Below are 20,453 nucleotides of genomic sequence, written 5' to 3'. Positions count from 1 at the left end.
ACCTAATAAATAGTAGGACGCCCCAATCTATCTACCCCACGGCACATTGGAATTTCCCCGCTCGCGCATTGTTGCTCGGGAGTCGGGACTGGAGTAACTGGACCCTGTCGTGCGACTCGGCGATCGAACCAAGAGGCGCAGCATTGGCGCAAGCCTCTCTTGGTTTTTTGGCGTGTGTAAACAGATCCTTTGAGCGCCTGATCTCTCACTAGCTCATTTCGCATCTGCAGTAGTTAGCGGCTGGTCATATCCCTCAAGGTTCGCAAGTACCCACGACCGTCTGGTGATAATCAGCTCGATGAAAATCCGGACCGGAACACAGTGACGGCCATGTTGTACTCTACTGTGCCATCCCTGTAACCTCCTGTTGCCATTGATCGGAAAGGAAACCACTCTTATAATTAAACTACTAGGGCCATCAGCAACGGAAGCCCTGTCTCCAGTCACTCACGTCCATGTCATTTTAATGTACAAGTTCCCCCTGGTTGCAGTCGCCTGCTCCGAGTCCTTCATGGGCCACTGATAGATAGGATCGGCTGTTCCGGGCAGTACGAGGTACCACTATGCGATACCGTCAACTCCTCGTGGCTGCAGTTAGGCTGATGCAGCCTAATGCTTCCCGTGCGTACAAGTTTGTGTCGACCGGCTCCACGGTACAACTCAATGGCATCCCCTACTACATACCTCCATCCCCTATCGGCCATGTTGAGGTCCAATTGCCCGTTACATCGGATGGGCCGGACCCGTTGCCCATAACCATCATCAACTCGGTAGCCAAGACATTTGGTTCAGCCGACTTAGAGTCCATTAAGACGCAGTTCAGCCGGCTCGATGATGTTTTCCAGCCTGGATTCCTCAACGGTAAGAGTCCATCACGCCCCAGGCACCATATTGCCGCGGTTCATGACGCTGACCCAAGCCACAGCCCTATACATCCAAGGTCCTGGCACGTATCCCAAGTCCGTCAATGACTGCTCCATCTTCTCTTCACAAAAGAACACATCCTTTCCCCCGGGACCTTACTTCGTCTCTCGTACAGGGTCTTTGTTTCACGCATACCGACTCTACGCAGATACCCAAGGCGCCTTTACGGAAACAGTGGTGCCCAACACCGATGGCTCGTACTCGGTCCTACCGGCCAATGTACCCGGTCAGTCACTGGCGGTAGCCGTTCCCTCGCGATTGTACTTCACCACATCGCGTGACAAGCCTCTGGCAGGTGTGCGTCTCGGAGTCAAAGACATATTCGACGTCAGAGGCCTCAAGACAGCAAACAGCAACCGCGCATGGTATCAGCTGTATCCAGCCGCTAATAGCACCGCGCCGGCCGTGCAGAACTTGGTTGATGCCGGGGCTGTGATTGTGGGCAAGATGAAGACGAGCCAGTTTGCCATCGGAGAGACTGCCACTGCCGACTGGGTCGACGTGCATGCACCGTTCAACCCGCGCGGCGACGGCTATCAGGACCCTTCATCCTCTTCTGCTGGGCCTGCGGCCGGCACAGGTACGCGATTTCTTGCGGGTGCTCAGATGCCTAGTTTCTAACGTATCAATAGCGTCTTACCCGTGGCTCGATATAGCCATCGGCTCGGATACTGGTGGAAGTATTAGAAGCCCGAGCCAAATACAGGGCGTATTCGGCAATCGACCCAGTACGGCACCCTCCCTCCCGCTGACACCGAATGCCGCTGACAGTGCAGGTCATGGTTTGGTTACGCTTGCCAATACGATGCCCATTGCCCCAGGGTTTGACACCGCTGGTATCTTCGCCCGTGATCCCAGGCTTTGGAAGACGGCCGCCAGAGCTTTGTACCGTGACAACATGACCAACATCGACAAGTTTCCGTCGAGCATTCTTACCGTGGGCTTCCCGGCTGAGACCAATCCCGAGCTTGCAGGCATGTTGTCAGGCTTCCTCAGACGCCTGACAGACTTTCTGTCCGCCAACAGTACGACCTTCAACTTGACCGCATCTTGGGCGTCGTCACACCCCGACGGCCAGCCGTTTGACGCCTTCATCAACAATACGTACGAAATAATCACTGCTGCAGAGCAAGCGAAGCTCGTGCGGGACCCTTTCTACGCTGACTATGCCGGCGCACACGACGGCCGCCGACCGTTTGTGAATCCCAGCCCTCTTGACCGCTGGGCGGTCGCTGATGCTTTCCCTGGCGCGCTTGACTCGGCCAAGGCAAAGCAGAGGCAATTCCGCGAATGGATAGACAGTGTGGTTCTCCCGAGTGACCCGCAGACATGCTCCAAGCACCTGTTCGTGTACGTGCCGCGAACACCAAAGCCCAAGTACCGGAATGCGTATCTTCAGGGCGTGACGCCGCCGGCGGCTTTCTCGACAAGCCGAATCTCCGTCATGGGTGAGGTGCCTGACCTCGTCGTACCAATCGGGGAGATTGCGTACAAGTCGGCCATCACGAATCACATGGAGTATCTGCCCGTCACGGTAGACTTGATGGCTCGCAAGGGATGTGATGGCATGTTGTTTTCCCTCGTTGAGAGGCTGCTCGCGGAGGGCATCATTGGCGTGGTTAAGCCAGGGAGGAGCCTCGTGAGTGGCGGAGACATTCTTTTGTAACACGCGGCCTGTCTGTCGCTGAGTGTCTTATCAGTCGTACGAAGTACAAGTAGCCCTGAAATGAATGCTGAGAACACAAAGCTAGTGTCTGTCTGGGGAGCGCTCGAAGACTGTAAAGTGTGTGAGAGGTGGGGATCTCCCCGATTGGACAGGCGGCTCACACACTCACTGTCAAGGGCGCTGGGACTCGGTGTTAGTCGGGTCGGACAATTCTGGAGGCCGAGAAATTTGTCATTGGCCCAGCGCCCAATCCGTTGACAGTGCTTCAGTGGGTGCAAACCGGGTGGGCGGCGGCATTCATTCATCATCGACGACCCAGCTCCTCTCCCCTACCTTTGCTCCATTCTCCTCCCCTCACAGCCACATCCGCCGCCGCGTCATGTCCGTTGTCGGAACACTGAAGGGCGACATGCCGCAACAAGTCAGATCGCTGGTACGTTTCCGTGGCATCCGCCCGCCCGCCCTCGACCTGCAACTCGCTCAGCGCTGCGCTGTCGCCACGAGAGAACGCGGAAGCGCGGCGCACCCCGAGCAGATGCCCTGCTCGCTGGATGTGCTCGCATGACGAAAATAGCTGACCGCGACGCAGTATCGCCAATTATTACGGCAGGGCGACCAGTTTGCCGCCTACAACTTCCGCGAGTATGCCAAACGCCGAACGAGAGATGCCTTCCGGGAGAACAAGGACGTGCAGGATTCGCGCCAGGTCCAGGAGCTCGTACAAAAAGGCCTGAAGGAGCTGCAGGCTCTAAAGGTGCGCACAACCACGCGACTCGCCTGGGAGACAGACGGCAAAAAGGCTGACATGGCACCCGGCACAGCGGCAAACAGTGATCAGCCAGTTTTACCAGCTGGACCGGTTAGTCGTCGAGGGCGGGATTTCGGTACGTGGCAAGCGACGCGCAATAATCTACGGGAAACTAATTAGCGACAGGGCCGGGAGGGCGGCCGCCATGGCGAGATTGTAAGGCAGAAGGAGCAAGGGTATGACTTGAAGCACTCCCACGCAACGACGCGACGACGTCTGCTAACCGATCAACTACACAGATGGAACTAGGGGTTTAAAATAGCACTCGATGGCGCACAGGACGACGCTTGACGACGCTTTGTATAGTAGGGCTGGTTAGCGGGGGGGCTGTATATCAAGACGGATACCACACCGGTATTCCCGGCTTTTCTGCCGTCGGAATATGACGTGATTATGGGCATAGACGGAATATCAATCTCAATCCCGATTTCGATCCACGCACATCTTGTCTGGCAACGCAACACAGGCTTGGGGCATGCGCACCACATGTTAGCAACGAAACGCGATCAAGCGTCGTGTCGAGACGGGGCGACGCAGGGGTGGGCCTCGGAGCGTGCGTCTTGCAACACCATGCTTCCCGACACTTAAAATCGCCAGACACTTGAAATGTCGCAGGCTCAAACATATAGCCTCAAAGTGAAGAGAGAAGCATCATGTGCAAAATGTCGTCCCTGTCTTTGCCGTAACAGTGACGCGGAGTGCCGACGGGGATATGCCTTCGTGCTTCGTGGTTGTGCTTATGTCATCATTCTCGGCGTTGCTCATTGGCGATTTGGCGTCTACCCAGGCGGGCCTGCCGACCGTCTCAAAACGCAACCATCGAACAAGTCCAGCCTCACGACGTGCCATCGGCTCGCGCATCGTCCATCAATCGACGCCTGCAATTGTCGCGCTACAAACCCCGGCTCGCCGGTTGGACTCTACGCGTCAGGCCTGCATTTAGGTTCGCGGCGGCTGCCAGAGCGTCGCGCTGCACAGCGCAGTCCATCGCGGCATCATGGCTCCAGGAGTATGACACCACGACCGCGCCACGTTTGCTGTTCAGATCTCGCTAACATGACTCTCAAGACGAGACGCGCCAATCGCGGCGGCTATACCGAGCATGATGATTTCGAAGGTCCGATGCGCTTCCCGCACGAGGCTTCCCGATGATTTGGGCTGACGTGACCAGGCCTCCCCGTCCGACAATGGCGACAGGAGTGGGTGAGCATCGCGCCGCCTCCTCAGCAGGAACTCCAGCAGCAAAACGACGTTTGGTCGCTGGAGCTCATCCACGGCATGCCCAAGGACTCCAACCTGCTGCCGCCGCACAGCCAGGAGCTGCTGCGCGCCGCGCGCTCGGGCCGCCTGTACAAGCGCCCAGCGCCCGTCGAGACCGAGGACGACGACGCCGATGCCGACCCCGACGCCGTGCCTGCCGAGAAAGCCGAGAAGAAGGAGGAGGAGGCGCAGTCTCAGGGCTTCTCCATCAAGCTCTGGAAGCAGACGCCGCGTAATGTGGAGGCGCCAGCCGTGTCGCACCTCGCTAAGCGTAGGAAGGGCACGGTAACGATTGCCAGCAAGACAGTCGAGGACAGATACACCGGCCCGACGGTGACTCGCGCCACGGTCCGGCGCCTCGACGCCGCGGGCAATCCCTACACCGAGGAGGTCACGCTCGCCGAGGGACATCACGTCGACGGCGAGATCATCTCTACACGAGAAGTGGCTGCTGCCACTGGTGGTGACGCGCTGGCTCCGGCCCCGCCACCACAGAGGAGGAGGCCGCCACCTCCTAAGAGGAAGGCCAAAGCCGGCCCCGGGCGAGGGAAAAAGAAGATCAAGAATCCTCTGCCTGGCGAGGGGCCGACTAGCGCGCCCGCTCCTCCGGTCGATGGTGCTGTGGCAGCAATCAAGACCGAGAGCCAGGGAGAAAATGTGCGACACCAGACAGCCGTGCAGTCCCTTATTGATTCTAACGATGCGCAGGGAACCACCTCGACCGATGCAAACACTCCCAAGGAGGACAGCGAGATGGCCGATGGCGATGAGGACGACGATGATGATGACGGCGACGAAGGAGAAGAAGTCGAGGAGGGCGAGGAGGGAGAGGGCCAGGACCAGGAACAGCAGCCTGCTCCTCCTCACCGCGACCAGGATCACGAGATGCCTGATGCCGCCATCTCGATAGACCCACCATCTGAAGGTCTCTCGTCCGACAAAGAGCCTGCCCCGAAGGAGCCCACACCGCCAAACCCACTCACCTTGGCACCGCTTTTCGGCAGTCTTGCTGCCGGGTCGCCCAGACAAGAGGGAAGTCCACTCAAGAACGTCACCCTGCTGTCGCCCACGGAGCCGTCCGAACCCCAAGACCTGCAACTGCTATCCGCGGAGCCCACGCAGGCAACCGACGGCGAAACAGTAATTGGATCGACGGTCGCGGAACCGCCCTCGACCATTGTCGGCGAAGAGCCGCAAGAGGCGACCGAGCGGGATGTGCCGGCCGTCGAGCCCTTGCCCACAGAGCCCTTGACTGCCGCTAGCCCTCCGAAAGAACAATCGCCCATCCAGCAGGCCGTCAAAGATGAGACGGCAAACGACGAAGCCCTGCTGCCGCCACCCCCCGAGCAAGTTGGCAACATCGATTCGCCGAAGCCCGACGAGGGAAGGTCGGATGAAGACAAGAGCCGCGAGGGCGAAGGTTATAGTGGGGCACAACGCCCACCGCTGAGCCAGTTTGACTCCGCCATGACTGAAGACACCATCAAACCAGACGACTCTGCGTCTGTGCGATATCCCCAGACCGAGTCCGGTGCTCCGTCCGAGGTTGGGACTGTTTCGGTCGAGGGCAGCAAGGAGGCGAACCCACCCGTAGCGGAGCCTTCGCCCCCCACGCCGAAGCCGGCCTCGCCGCAGGAGGAGCAACCGCAGGAGGACCAGCCGCAGGACCCGGACCAGCCGCCACAATCGGCGACAGATGATAAGGCCGACCTGCTCGGCGGATTGATGGGCGAGCTGGACCGGCAGGCCGCTGAGGTCGAGAAGCCCGTCGAGCCGGCCGCAGAGCCAGCGTCGCCGCCCAAGGAACCCAGCCCTCAGCAGCCCGCCCCGCAAGAGCCTAGCCCTCAGCCTGAAGCGGCCCCGGAGCCCGTCCCCGAGCCCCCAGCAACGGAGGCGGAGCCTGCCTGGGAAGCTGCCCTGGAGGCAGCCCCGGAGCAGCCGGCCGAGCAGCCCTCGCCGCCAAAGGACATCATCAAGGAGGAGTCGACGCCGAATCCGACCCCGGACGACAACACCAAACCGCCAGAGGAGGACAGCGCCGGCGCCGAGCCCAAGGACGAGGCCATGCCAGATGCTCCGGCCGCCGAGGTAGCTCCTCCCGCTGAGGCAGCTCCTCCTGCTGAGCCATCGCCGCCAGTCGCGGACATCGTCGAGGAGCCGCCTGCTGAGATCAAGGACGAGCAGGACTAGGAGCTGTGATGGGCAGCTGTGCTCACAGATCCTATGACATACCGGGCCAAGAACCCCTTCCTTGCAAGGCCCCAGCGAAGACGTAAAGTTTCGACTCTAGGGAACTCAGCGTATACTTGATAGTCCCAAAGCGCTTGACGGGGACTCAGGCGCAGCGTTGGTGTTTGTTTGTATAACAGGCAACTCGATACAGGGACACGTGGAGACGTGTGTTTATATGTCGATTTTACAATGAGCTTGGAAAGCAGTTGAGAATATAGTTTTGGAATATCGCTACTTGAAACGCCCAAAGGCCCTGCGTATGCTCGCGCCCGGAACACGCCGCGTCGTAACTATTGTACCTTTCCTTCGTTTCTTACGCTGACACCGTCGTGCCGTTTCCCTGTCTGTGCAAGCCCCTTTTTCTCCGGTCCATCAACTCCCTCTCCATGTTCAGCCTCGCCACGCGTCCATTCATACGCAGCTCCCTCGCATGCGCGTTGCTCAGGCCCAACAAACCGGCACTGACGAGGAGCAGCGTCATGAGCACAATGGCGCCGGCCTGGCTCAGATTGCCGCTGAAGGCCGCGACAAGATAGACGAGCAGCTTAGCGGCGGCCTCGAGGTAGCCGTCGAGGGTGGACTTGTCGCGGAGCCAGGTCTGGGTCGTGAGCGCGCGCAGGTCCGAGTCCATGCCGCGCAGGACTGCACGTCGGCCGCCTCCAAGCTCGATGGCGTACGAGGTTCGCCTGTCGGGCAGCGCCGGGGGCGCGGACTCGGAGGTGGCCAGTGAAGGCGGCAGCGGCTGTGATCGAGACGGCGGCGGAGTGGGGCGAGATCGTTGCTTTATGGACCAGATGTTGAGGATTCGGGAGATCATGAGAGCGATGATGAAAGACAAACCCCACCAGTCGGCCAGAAGCATCATAAATGTCAGGGAGGCCACGGTGAGGAGCGGGCTGGCGAGGTAGAAGAGGTGGCTCAACCAGTCCACCTCGATCATCTGCTGGACAACGTCCGTATCATTGAGTGCCTCTAGTTGCTCAGACGCAGCCTGCCTGGGCCGTCGACGCCACCAGTCGCCAAACGCCCGTCGTAGGTGTTGGATCTCTTCTCGTCGCGTCTTTTCCTTCAGCATTCCCACGTCGAGTGTCAAGGTTCCGGTCTCGTTGACCTCCTGCCACAGCCTGCGCAGGTAATTGACCATGGCCCGGTTGGACACTGGGAAGCGCGCCTGAGTATCGCCCTCGACAGCGGAGTCGCCATCACTGCCTCCGTCAGGCCCCGTGGAGGTCCGCCTTTGGTCGAAAAGGGCATCGGCTGCCTGTTGATAATGCAAGCCGGGGGCGAGTACCAAGGCGTCGAGCCAAGACGAGCCACCGGCGATGACGGTGCGCTGAGCGATAGTGTTGAGGTCGGCGAGGGCGAGGAGACCACCGGCCGAGAGGGTGAGGTTCGGGATCGGCGTGGGTGACCATGAAGAAATGAGGGGCTGCGTCGTCGTCGAGTTCATGATGCTAGCACTTGTCTGCTGGCGGGCCGTGCATCACGTCGCGGAGATGGTTGCAGACGGATGGCTTGAACCTTTGGCTGCCTGCCGCGGCTAAAACATTGCTCGAGTTTCCTTTCAATACCAGGCGCTCTGATAGTTATTTTGAAGAAAGAAGGACGTGGGTCGGTTCCTGCCTAGACTACAGTGTGAGTTTGCTGTCTGCCAGTTCAAAGTCGGCAGGGAAGGAGCGCTCAATACCTCAACAGCTTCCAACGCTGGGGCGCTCCTTCCCTCGGTATGCTTCGCAGCTTATAAGTAAGTAGTGAAGCCAATGGTGTTTACTGGCGGTGATTAGGCACTATTGTAGCGGAACGCGTCCCGAAATGCGGCACTCCAACACAAGTCACGGCAGATCTTCACGTGAGATGGTGTCGCTGTCGAGGGGGTGGCTGACCTCGTTGGCTGCCCCCAGTGCGACGCAGGGTGACGGCATCAGCACCTGCAGGTTCCGTGGTGAGACATGGTCTATAAGTTGGTTGGCAGCCAACCGGCGCAGGCTGCTGTCGTCCAACATGAAGGCGACCTCGGAGGGAGCTTGACGAGAGGATGTGATGATGAAAGCCGTGAGCTGAGCCGCAAGATACTGGCAAGAAAGTATCAGGCCGTGACGAATTGTGTTGCTCTCCACGCCGTGGTGACGAAAGATCTACTCCGACATGGTGGTCAACTAAGACCAGCTGCCTCGGAGGATGCAACCCGGCCTCTCGTCGCACGCCACCACCACGCCTCAACGCCTGCAATCTAGACCAAGCTGGACTGTCACAAGCCCCTTCAGAGGTAGCATTCCTGGCCGCAATCACTATATCATTTTCTTTCCATATATATTCCACTCAAGCGAAGTACAAAGTACACAAGAAATCCTGTTTAGGCGGGGCAGTTCTCGACTACCCTATACCAAGCTTTGACGACCCCTCGATGATGACTAAGCGGACAGGAGCCTCCAAACTGCTGCACGGCCGCTGACGCCTTCATGACAGCCACCAAGCTCGAGCTCCCGCGACAGCTCAGCTCCAGGACAAGTCGCCACCGACAGCATGCGACGCACACTCCAATCGGCCCTGCTACTGGGTCTGTCGACCTTCGCGACCGCCGTCTTCAAGGACGAGGTCGGCGACATCGACTTCCACTACTCCCTCCTCGGCCTGCCGCAACAGGACGCCACCTTCTTCCACCGACCGCGCAGGGACGAGAAGGCGAGCCTGCTCTACACCATCAGCGACCTTGGCGTCGTCGGCGCTGTCAATCCGAGTAACGGCGACTTGGTATGGCGGCAGCGCATCGCGGACGATGCCGACAAAGTCGCGACACCTGGGTTCTTACGCGCCCCCGAGGGCGAGCACTGGGTCGCGGCAGCTCACGGCTCCAAGGTCCAGGCCTGGGGTGCCGCGTCTGGGCGCAACATCTGGCAGACGCAATTTCGAGGCGAGGTGAAGGACCTAGAGATCCTGGAGATCACCGAGGCCTCGCGCAAGGATGTCCTGGCGCTGTTCGACGAGGACGGCGTCACGGTGTTGCGTCGCCTCCACGGCGCCCTAGGCACCGTCGTCTGGGAGTTTCGCGAGCACAGCAAGGACGCGCCCCTGCAAGTCTCCACCAACATTGCCAACGTCTACGTCGTTAGCCTCCACGGCTCGGGGTCCTCATACAACCTCAAGGTCATATCGCTCGATACCGCTTCCGGATCGCGCGTCGACCACTGGTCCGTCGGCACAAAGGGCGACATCCATGGCCCTGGCGATGTCATGTTCGTGGGCGCCAACTCAGCGGCGCCCATCGTCGCATGGGCAAATAGGGGTCTGGCCAAGCTCAGCGTCAACATACTCGGGTCCAAGTCTAAGCAAGACTTTCACCTCCCTCCTGATGCGGCGTCGGTGCAGATCCACGCCCCGCATCTCGCACAGTCACAACCGCACTTTCTGGTGCACATCCAGACCAAGCCGGACGGCGCAGGAGAGAAGAATAACAAAGCCATCGTGTTTCACACGAACCTTAAGACGGGACAGAGCGATATTGCATACGAGCTGCCCTACTTCCGTGGCGAGGGTGCCTTCTCTGTGAGCTCCGAGGGTGCCAACGTCTACTTTACGCAAGTTAGTAGCGAGGAGACCCTGATCGTCTCGTCTGACTCGCACGCCATCCTTGCCCGCTGGCCAGTCAAGCAGGGCGCCAACGTACACCCAGTTGCGGCCGCGTCCGAAGTCATCAAGAAGCCCGGCGGCACGGAATTCGCCGTTCGCTCCGCGATTCTCACACAAGGCGACGAGTGGACGCTCATTCGCAACGGCGAAAAGGACTGGGCCCGGGTTGAGGGTCTGTCTGGCGCTGTGGCCGCAGCCTGGGCCGAGATTCCCGAGGCCGAGGATCTGGCCAAGGTCCTGGCCGAGGAGGCCCACACGAACCCATTGTCGGCGTACATCCACCGCGTCACGCGTCACATCGAGGACCTACAGCACTTACCTGGGTACTTGGCTAGCATTCCCGGCAATGTGATCAACAGCATCGCAGGTGGCGAGATAATGGGCAAGAGGTCAGGTCTGCACCGTGATACGTTTGGCTTCAACAAGATCCTTGTTGTCGCCACTGGCCGTGGGCGCTTCTACGGTCTCGACTCTGGAAACGGAGGCAAGGTTGTCTGGACGCAAAAATTCTTCCCTCGTGATGCTCGCAAGCCCTTGGAAGTCAGGGCGCTTACTGCAAATGGCGAGGAGGGCCTCATGATTGTGTACGGTGCCGAAGGCGAGCATGCCATCTTCAACGCCACGACCGGGGCCTCGCGAACCCTTGTCGGCGCCTCTGGCGACCGCGACGCCATCTCCAGCGTTGCTGTTGTCGACACTGAGTCCGAGAAATTCCTACTTCCTATTGGGACCGACGGATTGCCGGCGGGGAACCTACCGTCTGGTTGGGATGCCGAGCGGACCGTGGTCGTGCGAAGCGGCGACGTCCTCAAGGGCGTCAAGTACGGCTCTGAGGGAGGCAAGGTTACCAGACAGGACGTCTGGCAGCTGCAGGTGTTTGTCGGGCAGAAGATTGTCGAGGTTGCCAGTCTCCCGTCGCACAACCCAATCGCTTCCATCGGTCGTGTGCTTGGCGATCGCCGCGTCATGTATAAGTATCTGAACCCCAACAGCCTCGTCGTCGCAGTTGCGGACGAAAAGGCAAACAGCCTGTCCATGCAGTTGCTCGATGCCGTCTCCGGCCAAGTCCTTGCCTCGCAGCTGTACGACGGCGTCGACTCGACCAAGGCGGTGTCATGCGCGATGGCCGAGAACTGGTACGCCTGCTCCTTCTTCGGCGACTACAAGCTCGACGACAATACGGACCGCGCCATCAAGGGCTACCAGGTGGTGGTATCGGACCTGTATGAGTCGCCCGACCCCAACAGCCGCGGTCCTCTGGGCGAGTCGGCCAACTTTTCGTCGCTCAGCCCTGTCGACAGCCCGACGGGCGTCCCGCTGCCGTGGGTGGTGTCGCAGGCCTACGTCATGTCCCAGCCCCTGAGCACCCTGTCGGTCACGCAGACGCGCCAGGGCATCACGACTCGGGAGCTGGTCGCCTACCTCCCAGAGTCGCACAGCATCCTTGGCCTTTCTCGGCACGCCATCGACCCCCGCCGGCCGGTCGGTCGAGACCCCACGGCGGCCGAGATGGAGGCCGAGATGCTGATGAAGTACGCCCCGGCCACGGAGATTGACCCCCGCAGCATCCTCTCCCACGAATACGACGTGGTCGGCGTCCGGGGCATCGTGGCCGCGCCGGCCCTGGTGGAGAGCACGAGCCTGCTGGCGGCGTACGGCGTGGACGTGTACGCCACACGGGTCGCCCCGAGCGGCGTGTTTGATATCCTGGGCCAGAGCTTCAACAAGGTGACGCTCGTGGGCACGGTGCTGGCGCTGCTGGCTGGCGTCCTGGTTGTTGCCCCAATGGTATGTCCCACTCCCCCCCCTTTTCCCCCGCCACGCCTCGTGCCAAGTTGCACTCCATACTAACTGCCCTCTCCTGTGCGCCAGGTCCGGAGGAAGCAAATCAACATGCGGTGGGTGGCCAACTTTTAGATGTAGACTACATGTATAAAAAGGGAAATAAGGAAAGTTACAAGTCAAGTGTACCTTGCCTGTATGTGTCCTAACCCCTCGCCTTGCGGGATAGCCTTTTGTAGCACACCAGGTCTTCTTGCCATCGTCGCATGCCCTCATATACGAAGTATGTATCTCCACGGGCCATGCCAAGCAGATCCTTTGCATCACAGCGCCCCCCTCTTCCCCTCCGCTGCCGTGCAACACCGCCAAAAGCACCAGATAGATGCATTCGCTCACTTCCATGCGCTTCGCTGCACAACCCAGCAATAAGCAGTTCGTGTAGGTAGTAAATGTTAGTTAGTAGCTACGTGCTACGTTAGTTAGCGCGCGCCCGCTTCATTAGGCTGCTGTCCAACAAAGTAACAAGTGCCGTAGATCCCCCCGGGCGCGTCCAGTCCCGTTGTGGGGGCGTGGGCGTGGGCGTTGAAACGGCATGCGAGCCGAATACGACGGATCGCGAGGTGCAGCTCCATCGATCCCGGGTACTACTAGCAATCGCGGCGTGCATCCCTTGACGAAAGCATGCAGCGGCTAAATTCAAACGACTTGTGCCGGAGGCGACCAACCGTCTGTTCTCCGATTGCTGCACTGGGGCGGTTGCTCTGCCGGGGTCAGTGGTGTATTCACTCGCCTGCTCTAAACATCTATGGGATTTCCGTAAAGTCATAACCGTCTGCCGTGCGACATGACGCCTAGCAATCGCTCTTCCAGTTCTCCTTGATCCACTCGCCTAGCTTGTACGTGAGCGTCCCGTCCATGTAGCGGTGCACGTCGTCATCGCCGAAATCGCCACCACTGAATTTGAGCGCCGGAATGATCCACGGCTGCACAAAGTCGATAAACACCAAGTCGACCTTGTCGGGCTTGCCCTGGGTGGGGAAACCGACCTCAGCCTGGATGCAGTTGGGCACTGCATGGAACTTGATCTCCTTGTGCACGGTGTCATCGCCGTCGCTGCCAATGTCGTCCTTTGTCGTGTATCCCGGGACCAAATCGGGCCCGTCAAGGACGGAGACGCTTCGCAGTTCAAGACGCGGCTCCTCCTCAGAGTCGTCATCAACGAGACCAAAGTGTGTTGGGTCTTCAAAACTCATTTGCTCCGGAATGTCCAAAAATCGCGAATGAGTCTGGCCTGTTTCCAGCACCTTACCGGCGCTGTTGAGCAGCCCAATTACCTTGGATGCCACGTCGTAAGGCACGTCGGGCACGTAGCTGAAGCCGCTCGTAAACGGGCTTACCGTGAAAGTGCTGTCTCGCGTGAAGGGGCCTTTGAAGATGTCGAAGCGGATGCCGCCAGTATTGACAATTGCAAGGCGTGACTTGTCCTTTCGCGTCTCGTTGACGACAATGTCTGGCAACACCTCATCCTGGAGCCACGAGTAGATGCTCTCATTGGAGGGGAACTTGGCCCGAGACATCCAGAGGTCTTTGGGTGCGCAGCCGTACTTGTAGTCGAGCTGGAGGGCCTCCCTAGCTCTGGTAATCATATGACTGACCCGCTTGCCGTGCTTTGTGGGAAAGGTCGTCTCGTTCAGTCCGGTGTGGTGGTACATGCCGTACAGGTTATTGTCCATGTACTTGCGCGTGAAGCTGAGGGAGGCCTCCGTGGACGCATCTTTGCCTGGCTTCTTGGTCTTCTTGATTCCGTCGACCGACATCCAGCCGATAGTCTCGAAATACCGGCCCGAGGCCATGGCAAAGGACTGCGAATCGTAGCTGAGCGCGTCCCGCACATGGGCATGCCCGCCAAAGAAGACGATAGGGATATGCCAGTTTTGCTTGCGCAGCGCAGTGAAGATGGTACGAAACTCTTCCATGCGGAGGCCGACATGTCCGATGACGACAAAGAGGTCCGGCTTCTCTCGCATAGCCTCCTGGAACCAGTCTTCCTTTATAGTCTCCGCCACGGGCTGAACGACGCTGTTGTTGGCGTTGCCAGTGAAATCGAACAAGAAGCCAAAAGCGACAATCTCCAGACCCTGATTCTTGGTCTTGAATTTGCGGTAGCGTTGGGCCAACGGTTTTCGCTCGCCCGTGGCCGAATCTATGTAATCGAGGTTGGATGCGATGTAGTTTTCCCTAAAGTTGGGAACAGTGGCATTGTGCTCGCGGTCGGCCGAGTAGGCCTGGTACAGCTCGTGGTTGCCGATGCAGATAATGTCGACGTCTTGCTCGGCATATATGTCGTACTGGAACAAGCCCTTGGGGGTGGATGCGTCATAGAGCCCGTTGCCTTCGATGCGATCGCCCGTATCGACGAGGAGGAGGTCGGCACCCGTATCATCGGCTCGCTTACGCATGTGGTGGGCGAAGGAAATGTAGTCACCCCAGTCGGCCGAGTACTGCGGTCTGGTAACTGTCTGTTAACACGAGGTGACGGCGAGAGCGGTCGGCAGACTCACTCTAGAAGATGGCCACCGAGCCAGCCGTGGGTATCTGTAGTGTGAAGAAAGTTGAGCTGACCCCAGGTCAGATCTCGCATCGGGCCAGCCACGGGGTCGACGGCACCAGGCTGCGCGGCCCTAGCAACGAGGGCCAGCGAGGCGCCCAGCACCGATCGCGCAAACATGGTGGCGGGATATCAGGACGTTGCCATCAACTCGTATATGACGTGAGGTTGAAGCTGGGCCGGTCGCGACGGGAGCAAGTCTTGACGACGATGGAGTGTTGGACGGCAAGCGGAGGGGAATGTTGGGATGTGGACGACCTTGATGTCCCAGCTTGGAGCTGTTGACAATACGTTGCACGTGGCGCGGCACTGGGGCAGGCATGCGTGACGCACTTGCCGCCTGTCTCTGGCGGTTGCGCGAAGTACCGTCGTACTTTTGTACTTCGTACATAGTAGGAGGTACCTTCGTTTGTGCACATGACCGCGCCATGCTGTAGGTATCATGTGACCACAAAGGCAACACATTGGTAATACGCATTGAGGTTACTGAGACGACATCACCGTCTGCTTCCGAAAAGCCTCACCTCTTCCACGAGCCTGCCAACAACATCAATGGTGTCCTTGCCGTCCGGTTCGGAGAGTCCGACGCGTTCCGTGGCCGAGCACATCAGTTATCAGTGGGGCCGCAGACGCAGAGGTCTAGAGTCGAGATTCTGTGGCACCCCTCCCCCTGTTCCCCCCCCTTTCTCCGCAGGGTCCTGCGACTCACTGGCGACAGCCGTGGACGTCTCCACGGTCAGCGTCATGCCGCATCGGGGAAAAAACGTGCAACCTTGGCGATGCTTGTCCGCCCGCAGTCGAATGGAATGGCAGCACGGGCCGCCTCTTGAGCAAGCCCGCAGACCCGGCCAGGTCAGCATTTGCTCGGCCCTTAACATGTCTGCCTTGAACGATGGTGCAGACAGCTGCATGTCCCCTCCTCCTTCACGTCTGTATCAATTCCTACATATGGGCGCCCGCTCTCGGAGTCGGACTGGAATACTCCGAGTGCCACATTGGGCAGTAAGCAGGCGTGTCGCTGGCATCGCCTGGTGGGGCGAGCTGATGAATGTCGCCGCGACACGGACACGCACGCAGGCGCATCGCATTTGCCTGCCCCGAGGGCTGCCTCGTTTGCCGCAAAGGGAGGTCTGATGCTGGAGGAGACGGGGGGTTGAAAAAAAAAAAAGAAATCCGATCGCTTTGCTGATGGCCTCGGTGCCCGCTTGCCCTGAAGCCACGACCGTCAACGCCCATCACCAATGCCCGCCAGCCAGGGTGGATCTGAAGACGGCACGCCCCCTCGTTTGGGTCGCTTTCACGCCTGTGCAGAGAACCCAGATGCTGGGACGGGACCCGAAGCGGATTGGGCCAGCGTTCAGCCCTGCGGAGAATGTTGCTGCGGCGCGAGTCTTAGAAGCTAACTTGACTTTCAGACTTGTCGTTGCATGGGCGGCACATCAGCCACCTGGCGCACAAACTTCCCCGATTGAGAAGTGCCTTGTCGTGCGTCGGTACGAAATACGAGTCTCGGCCCCGTCGACGGATGCAATGCAACCTAGTGATTCGCGGATCTTCAAGTGCCATGTTGCAGCTTTACTTATAAGACGGAACGACTTCTTGGACGTCGCCCACTGACGACTGGTCTCCAAACTCTGGACCTCTTGAATCATATAAATTGTACGTACAGACCGCGCTCGGCACCTCGACTTTGCCTTGGACCGCCTTATCGTCACCGGCCATTGTTGCTTCGAATGATTTCCGTTCGGCGGCAGGACTCGTGGGGCGTCGTAGGGCTGGATCCTCGTGGACAGCATTCACAGCACGGCTACGTGGGTGCGGCCCGAAAGACATCCGGGAGGGCGCAGACAGCCATGCCCTCGGGACAAGGTGAGCAGACGGACGGCGCTCTGTTTCTAGTCATGGCGTCGTGGAGGGGAACCATGGGGGTTTTCTCTCTCTCTAGGCTTTGCTAACGTGAATGGATCAAGTGCCGGCACTTCGGACCATGATGGCACCCAAGTCGGAAGAGGAATGCTTCGAGCTCCTGGCCAAGGAGCTGTCATCTTTACCAGACAGGGAGCCTCCCGTTGCTCAGAACGGCGAGACGTCTCCAGACGGAGGGCAACTGACGCCTGTAGCCAGTGAGTGGAGATGCGCTGAGCCTGGTCACGTCTCATGCAGCAGCGGCTCACGGGAGAGAACAGTGACGACGAGTGTGAGCAACGTCCCCGCGGTGGGCACAGCTACCAATGTTATGATTGCAAAGACGATTCGAGCTGCCATGTCGGACATTCGCCCATTCTCTTGAGGCGACGACTGGTTGCAATGGCCGAGGCGCGCCAGCATGGCGTGCGTCTAGTTTCGGGCACAGGGCCCGACGGACACCAGGCCAGCCCGCAGCACGAGCTCCACGGACGCGCCGTGCTCGATGCATGGAAAAAGGCACACGGGCAGGACCTCGCCGTTGCTCAAGCTCGTACGGGGTCAAGATTGCTCACGGCTCCAGGGGCGAGCATGCATCACTCAACTCACCACGGGCTGAGGTGCTCGGCGGCATCGCGCCTCAACTACAACATAATTAATCTAGAGACGCTCCCGCAGGCTGGAAAGGACGGTCGCGTCCCGTGCAGGTTGATCCGACGGGCGATGCAGGTGGGCGGGCAGACGGCGGGGCGGCAGCCGTGATGGAGGCAGGCCGCAGCTTGACTGACGGCGATCAGGTCAGCAGCAGACGACGCAGCGACAGCGGTTCAGCTTGTGTGCATGAAACGTGCATTTGATATGGATGACTGTACTGTACGCACTGCCTACATGCCAATCATGTCTGTCAATAAAGCATTCAGCTTGAATTTGATGCAACGAGTCTACACTACCCCTCGTCATCTCCACCTTGAGCGACCGCTGCTGTGTTCGTCTGATCTGACCACCCTTGGCACTGGACAGCCAGCGATAGTTGAAATGAGCATTTTGTCCCATCCAGCATCACTGGATGAAGCTGCCGCCCCGCTCAGGGCGAAAACGCCACTGGTCTGCCTGCACTGGAAGCCAACGGCGGCGGCGACGGCGGTCATTAGTGGTGTTGGTGGCGGCGGCAGCGGCAGGCACCGAAAACGCCAAAATTTTATGATCAATTTTTTTTTCTTAGGCAGTTCCAGCTTGTTAGTCTCTCAGCGGGGACGCCACCCAAAAAACACCATGTCATCCCATCACCCTCTTGCGCAGAGCAAGCTTCTCCTCCTCCTCTTCTGCCTCCTCTTCACCACCAAACACCGCGAAGGCCACTCCTCTTCACGCCGTCATTGACCCGCGATTCCGCTGTGAGGGTGGAATCTTTTGCTTCCCCTTCTCATCGACCAGCAGTCAGCCCGCATCCCCCCCCCTCTTAATGCCACCCCGCGCCGCGACGAGCTCCCCCTCCTCGATCCTCATCACGCGGGCACATCGACGAATGTGCCGTGCACAACGGTAGAACAGACGGCAGGCGACTTTGAGTCTTTGCGCTTGCTGCTTGGGGACGAGAAAGACTGGAGATTTTCTCTTTGAAAAGTAAAAGGGGATTCGTTTGTCTGCAACAATCTCGCATTACACACACACACACATACACCGCTGCTGCGTTGAGAGACACAGCAGCGCACATCCATCTGCGCGCGAATCGTATCTGCAGTTCGCAGGCCCGCATCTGCATTGCGCAAGCGTAGCCTCAGCTGCGATATAACTCAGCCCAACTTGCGGGGAGGAGCCAGCATCATCATCATCAGGTACGCCCGCCCGCCGCCGGAGGGGAAAAGAAACTTTGCCACTCTCCATGGGATGACGCCGGAGAAAGCTAATAAACGCATGGGATGGAGGACAGGACGCAGGCAGGGCTTTGGATGAGCTCTGTCGAGTCTGCGCATCGCGAACCCTTGCTGTCGAAGCGTCACGACCGACACCGCCCCCGTCGCCGCCTCTCGAATCTCGTGTACGACGCCATTATTGCGTCTGAAGCAGCAGAACACCACCGCGCACCATCGACACGCAGAACAAACGACGGCATGTCTACCGCGGACGAGCAAAAGGGCTTCTCCAGCCCCGTCGTCGCCGCCGCCACGACCACGACCGCGACCACGACCGCCACCGCTCACAGCAGCGACAGCAGCCATGCCCGTCCGCACGACGCCCTCAACGTCGCCGACTACGACGACAACGACGCCGAGACGGTGGCCGCCACGCGCGGGCTGCACATCCTCGAGGCGCGCTCCGCCCACTGGTACTCGTACCTGCTGACGCCGTCGTTCTGGCTCGTCATCGCCATCGGCCAGATCCTCGCGCTGTGCATCACCGCCACAAACACCTTCACCTCGTTCCTCTCGGGCGCGCACTTCAACGCCCCCGCCTTCCAGACCTTCTTCAACTACGCCTTCCTCGCCCTCGTCTACAACACCCTGTTCCTCGTCCGCGACGGGCCCCACGCCTGGTGGCGCCTCGCTCGCCGCGACGGCTGGAAGTACCTCATCATGGCCTTCCTCGACGTCGAGGGCAACTACTTCACCGTCCTCGCCTACCAGTACACCAACATCCTCTCGGCCCAGCTCCTCAACTTTTGGTCCATTGTCTGCGTCGTCCTCATCTCCTTTTTCCTCCTCAAGGTCCGCTACCGCCTCTTCCAGGTCGCCGGCATCCTCGTCTGCTGCGGGGGCATGGGCATCCTCCTCGCCTCGGACCACATTACGGGCTCCAACGGCGGGCCCGGCGCCAACATGATCAAGGGCGACCTCTTCGGCCTGCTCGGCGCCACCCTCTACGGCACCAGCAACGTCCTCGAGGAGTGGCTCGTCAGCAAGGCCCCCATGCACCACGTCCTCGCCTTCATGGGCCTGCTCGGCATGATCATCAACGGCGTCCAGGCCAGCATCTTTGACCGCGACAGCATCGCCGCCGCCCAGTGGGACGGCCAGATCGCCGGCTGGCTCGTCGGCTACACCCTCTGCCTCTCCCTCTTCTACACCCTCGCCCCGCTCATCCTGCGCATGGGCAGCGCCGCCTTCTTCGACATCTCCCTCCTCACCGCCAACTTTTGGGGCGTCATCATCGGCGTCCGCGTCTTCGGCCTCACCGTCCACTTCCTCTACCCCATCGCCTTTGTCTGCATCGTCATCGGCCTCTTCGTCTACTTCCTCAGCGGCAACGTCCTTGGCGACTCGCGCAAGCCCTGGCTCGGCGAGAACCAGGAGGGCGGCGTCGCCGGCATCGGCACCGCCAAGCTGCGCGCCATCAAGGCCGCCCAGGAGGAGCGCGAGCGTGTCTGAGCGGGCAAGCGAGCAGAACACCGCATGTTCATGTCTTTGCGCTGTTTTGTCTCATGTCGGGTCGTGTTGAGTCGGTGGTCGCTGTCGCTGGAAAAGGAGGAGAGTATCGCAGAGCTTGGGTTGTTCGGTAGTCGGCTGAGGTGGAAGCCGTTTTGCGCCCGCGCTGCCGACGACTTGTCGAGAATTTAGGTGCATGCAGGTAGTCAAGCAGTTGCGTGCTGCAACCAACACAAAAGGTGACAAAACTGCTTCCTCACAAGCTGCTCCCCCGTGCAA

At 59.6% G+C, this 20,453-nt stretch overlaps 8 protein-coding genes across 10 annotated transcripts; 6 read left to right on the top strand and 2 right to left on the bottom strand.

The window, feature by feature from the left end:
* Positions 1–563: 563 nt before the first annotated feature.
* On the top strand, positions 564–2,590 carry JDV02_000348 (uncharacterized protein; the record flags this gene model as incomplete). The annotated part of the gene is made up of 4 exons (XM_047981146.1): positions 564–861; positions 926–1,504; positions 1,557–1,652; positions 1,701–2,590. The coding sequence occupies 4 exons, from the start codon at positions 564–566 to the stop codon at positions 2,588–2,590; spliced, it is 1,863 nt and encodes a 620-aa protein (XP_047837104.1).
* A 379-nt stretch (positions 2,591–2,969) lies between these two features.
* On the top strand, positions 2,970–3,647 carry JDV02_000347 (uncharacterized protein; the record flags this gene model as incomplete). Its single annotated transcript, XM_047981145.1, has 5 exons — positions 2,970–3,023; positions 3,180–3,344; positions 3,412–3,474; positions 3,525–3,574; positions 3,638–3,647. 5 exons carry the CDS (start codon positions 2,970–2,972, stop codon positions 3,645–3,647), a joined length of 342 nt encoding a protein of 113 aa, XP_047837103.1.
* Positions 3,648–4,216: 569 nt separating this feature from the next.
* JDV02_000346 (uncharacterized protein) lies at positions 4,217–7,296 on the top strand. Of its 2 annotated transcripts, XM_047981143.1 has the most exons (4): positions 4,217–4,407; positions 4,467–4,515; positions 4,570–5,315; positions 5,367–7,296. In XM_047981143.1, exons 1-4 carry the CDS (start codon positions 4,396–4,398, stop codon positions 6,846–6,848), a joined length of 2,289 nt encoding a protein of 762 aa, XP_047837101.1. In that variant the 5' UTR covers positions 4,217–4,395; the 3' UTR covers positions 6,849–7,296. The 2 variants fall into 2 exon arrangements, with proteins under 2 accessions (XP_047837101.1, XP_047837102.1); XM_047981144.1 differs by having other exon boundaries at positions 4,467–5,315; positions 5,367–7,220.
* On the bottom strand, positions 7,072–8,994 carry JDV02_000345 (uncharacterized protein). The gene is made up of 2 exons (XM_047981142.1): positions 8,578–8,994; positions 7,072–8,513 (listed from the first exon to the last, which is right to left on the bottom strand). The coding sequence occupies exon 2, from the start codon at positions 8,338–8,340 to the stop codon at positions 7,204–7,206; it is 1,137 nt and encodes a 378-aa protein (XP_047837100.1). The 5' UTR covers positions 8,341–8,513; positions 8,578–8,994; the 3' UTR covers positions 7,072–7,203.
* Positions 8,995–9,372: 378 nt separating this feature from the next.
* Positions 9,373–12,663, top strand: JDV02_000344 (uncharacterized protein). Its single transcript, XM_047981141.1, has 2 exons — positions 9,373–12,305; positions 12,390–12,663. Exons 1-2 carry the CDS (start codon positions 9,414–9,416, stop codon positions 12,432–12,434), a joined length of 2,937 nt encoding a protein of 978 aa, XP_047837099.1. The 5' UTR covers positions 9,373–9,413; the 3' UTR covers positions 12,435–12,663.
* Positions 12,664–12,936: 273 nt separating this feature from the next.
* JDV02_000343 (uncharacterized protein) lies at positions 12,937–15,349 on the bottom strand. The gene is made up of 2 exons (XM_047981140.1): positions 14,861–15,349; positions 12,937–14,807 (listed from the first exon to the last, which is right to left on the bottom strand). Exons 1-2 carry the CDS (start codon positions 15,025–15,027, stop codon positions 13,151–13,153), a joined length of 1,824 nt encoding a protein of 607 aa, XP_047837098.1. The 5' UTR covers positions 15,028–15,349; the 3' UTR covers positions 12,937–13,150.
* Positions 15,350–16,640: 1,291 nt separating this feature from the next.
* On the top strand, positions 16,641–17,197 carry JDV02_000342 (uncharacterized protein; the record flags this gene model as incomplete). The annotated part of the gene is made up of 3 exons (XM_047981139.1): positions 16,641–16,776; positions 16,878–17,030; positions 17,094–17,197. The coding sequence occupies 3 exons, from the start codon at positions 16,641–16,643 to the stop codon at positions 17,195–17,197; spliced, it is 393 nt and encodes a 130-aa protein (XP_047837097.1).
* An 896-nt stretch (positions 17,198–18,093) lies between these two features.
* Positions 18,094–20,435, top strand: JDV02_000341 (uncharacterized protein). Of its 2 annotated transcripts, XM_047981137.1 has the most exons (2): positions 18,094–18,647; positions 18,743–20,435. In XM_047981137.1, exon 2 carries the CDS (start codon positions 18,762–18,764, stop codon positions 20,175–20,177), a length of 1,416 nt encoding a protein of 471 aa, XP_047837095.1. In that variant the 5' UTR covers positions 18,094–18,647; positions 18,743–18,761; the 3' UTR covers positions 20,178–20,435. The 2 variants fall into 2 exon arrangements, with proteins under 2 accessions (XP_047837095.1, XP_047837096.1); XM_047981138.1 differs by lacking the exon at positions 18,094–18,647 and having other exon boundaries at positions 18,670–20,435.
* Positions 20,436–20,453: the final 18 nt, after the last annotated feature.

This window comes from Purpureocillium takamizusanense, chromosome 1 (genome assembly GCF_022605165.1).
Source record: "Purpureocillium takamizusanense chromosome 1, complete sequence".
Lineage (NCBI taxonomy): Eukaryota > Fungi > Ascomycota > Sordariomycetes > Hypocreales > Ophiocordycipitaceae > Purpureocillium > Purpureocillium takamizusanense.
The sequence above is the reverse complement of the archived record's forward strand: the minus strand, read 5'-3'. Positions and strand labels throughout refer to the sequence as shown.

Bases quoted from the DNA above. Each gene is read 5' to 3' on its own strand.
- JDV02_000346 (XM_047981143.1), top strand. The intron at 4,516-4,569 runs GTCCGATGCGCT...TGACGTGACCAG, and splicing joins CGAGCATGATGATTTCGAAG to GCCTCCCCGTCCGACAATGG. The intron at 5,316-5,366 runs GTGCGACACCAG...AACGATGCGCAG, and splicing joins CCGAGAGCCAGGGAGAAAAT to GGAACCACCTCGACCGATGC.
- JDV02_000345 (XM_047981142.1), bottom strand. From the start codon at position 8,340: ATGAACTCGACGACGACGCAGCCCCTCATTTCTTCATGGTCACCCACG.
- JDV02_000344 (XM_047981141.1), top strand. From the start codon at position 9,414: ATGCGACGCACACTCCAATCGGCCCTGCTACTGGGTCTGTCGACCTTC. The intron at 12,306-12,389 runs GTATGTCCCACT...CCTGTGCGCCAG, and splicing joins TCCTGGTTGTTGCCCCAATG to GTCCGGAGGAAGCAAATCAA.
- JDV02_000343 (XM_047981140.1), bottom strand. From the start codon at position 15,027: ATGTTTGCGCGATCGGTGCTGGGCGCCTCGCTGGCCCTCGTTGCTAGG. The intron at 14,808-14,860 runs GTGAGTCTGCCG...GACAGTTACCAG, and splicing joins CTCGGTGGCCATCTTCTAGA to ACCGCAGTACTCGGCCGACT.
- JDV02_000341 (XM_047981138.1), top strand. From the start codon at position 18,732: ATGGAGGACAGGACGCAGGCAGGGCTTTGGATGAGCTCTGTCGAGTCT.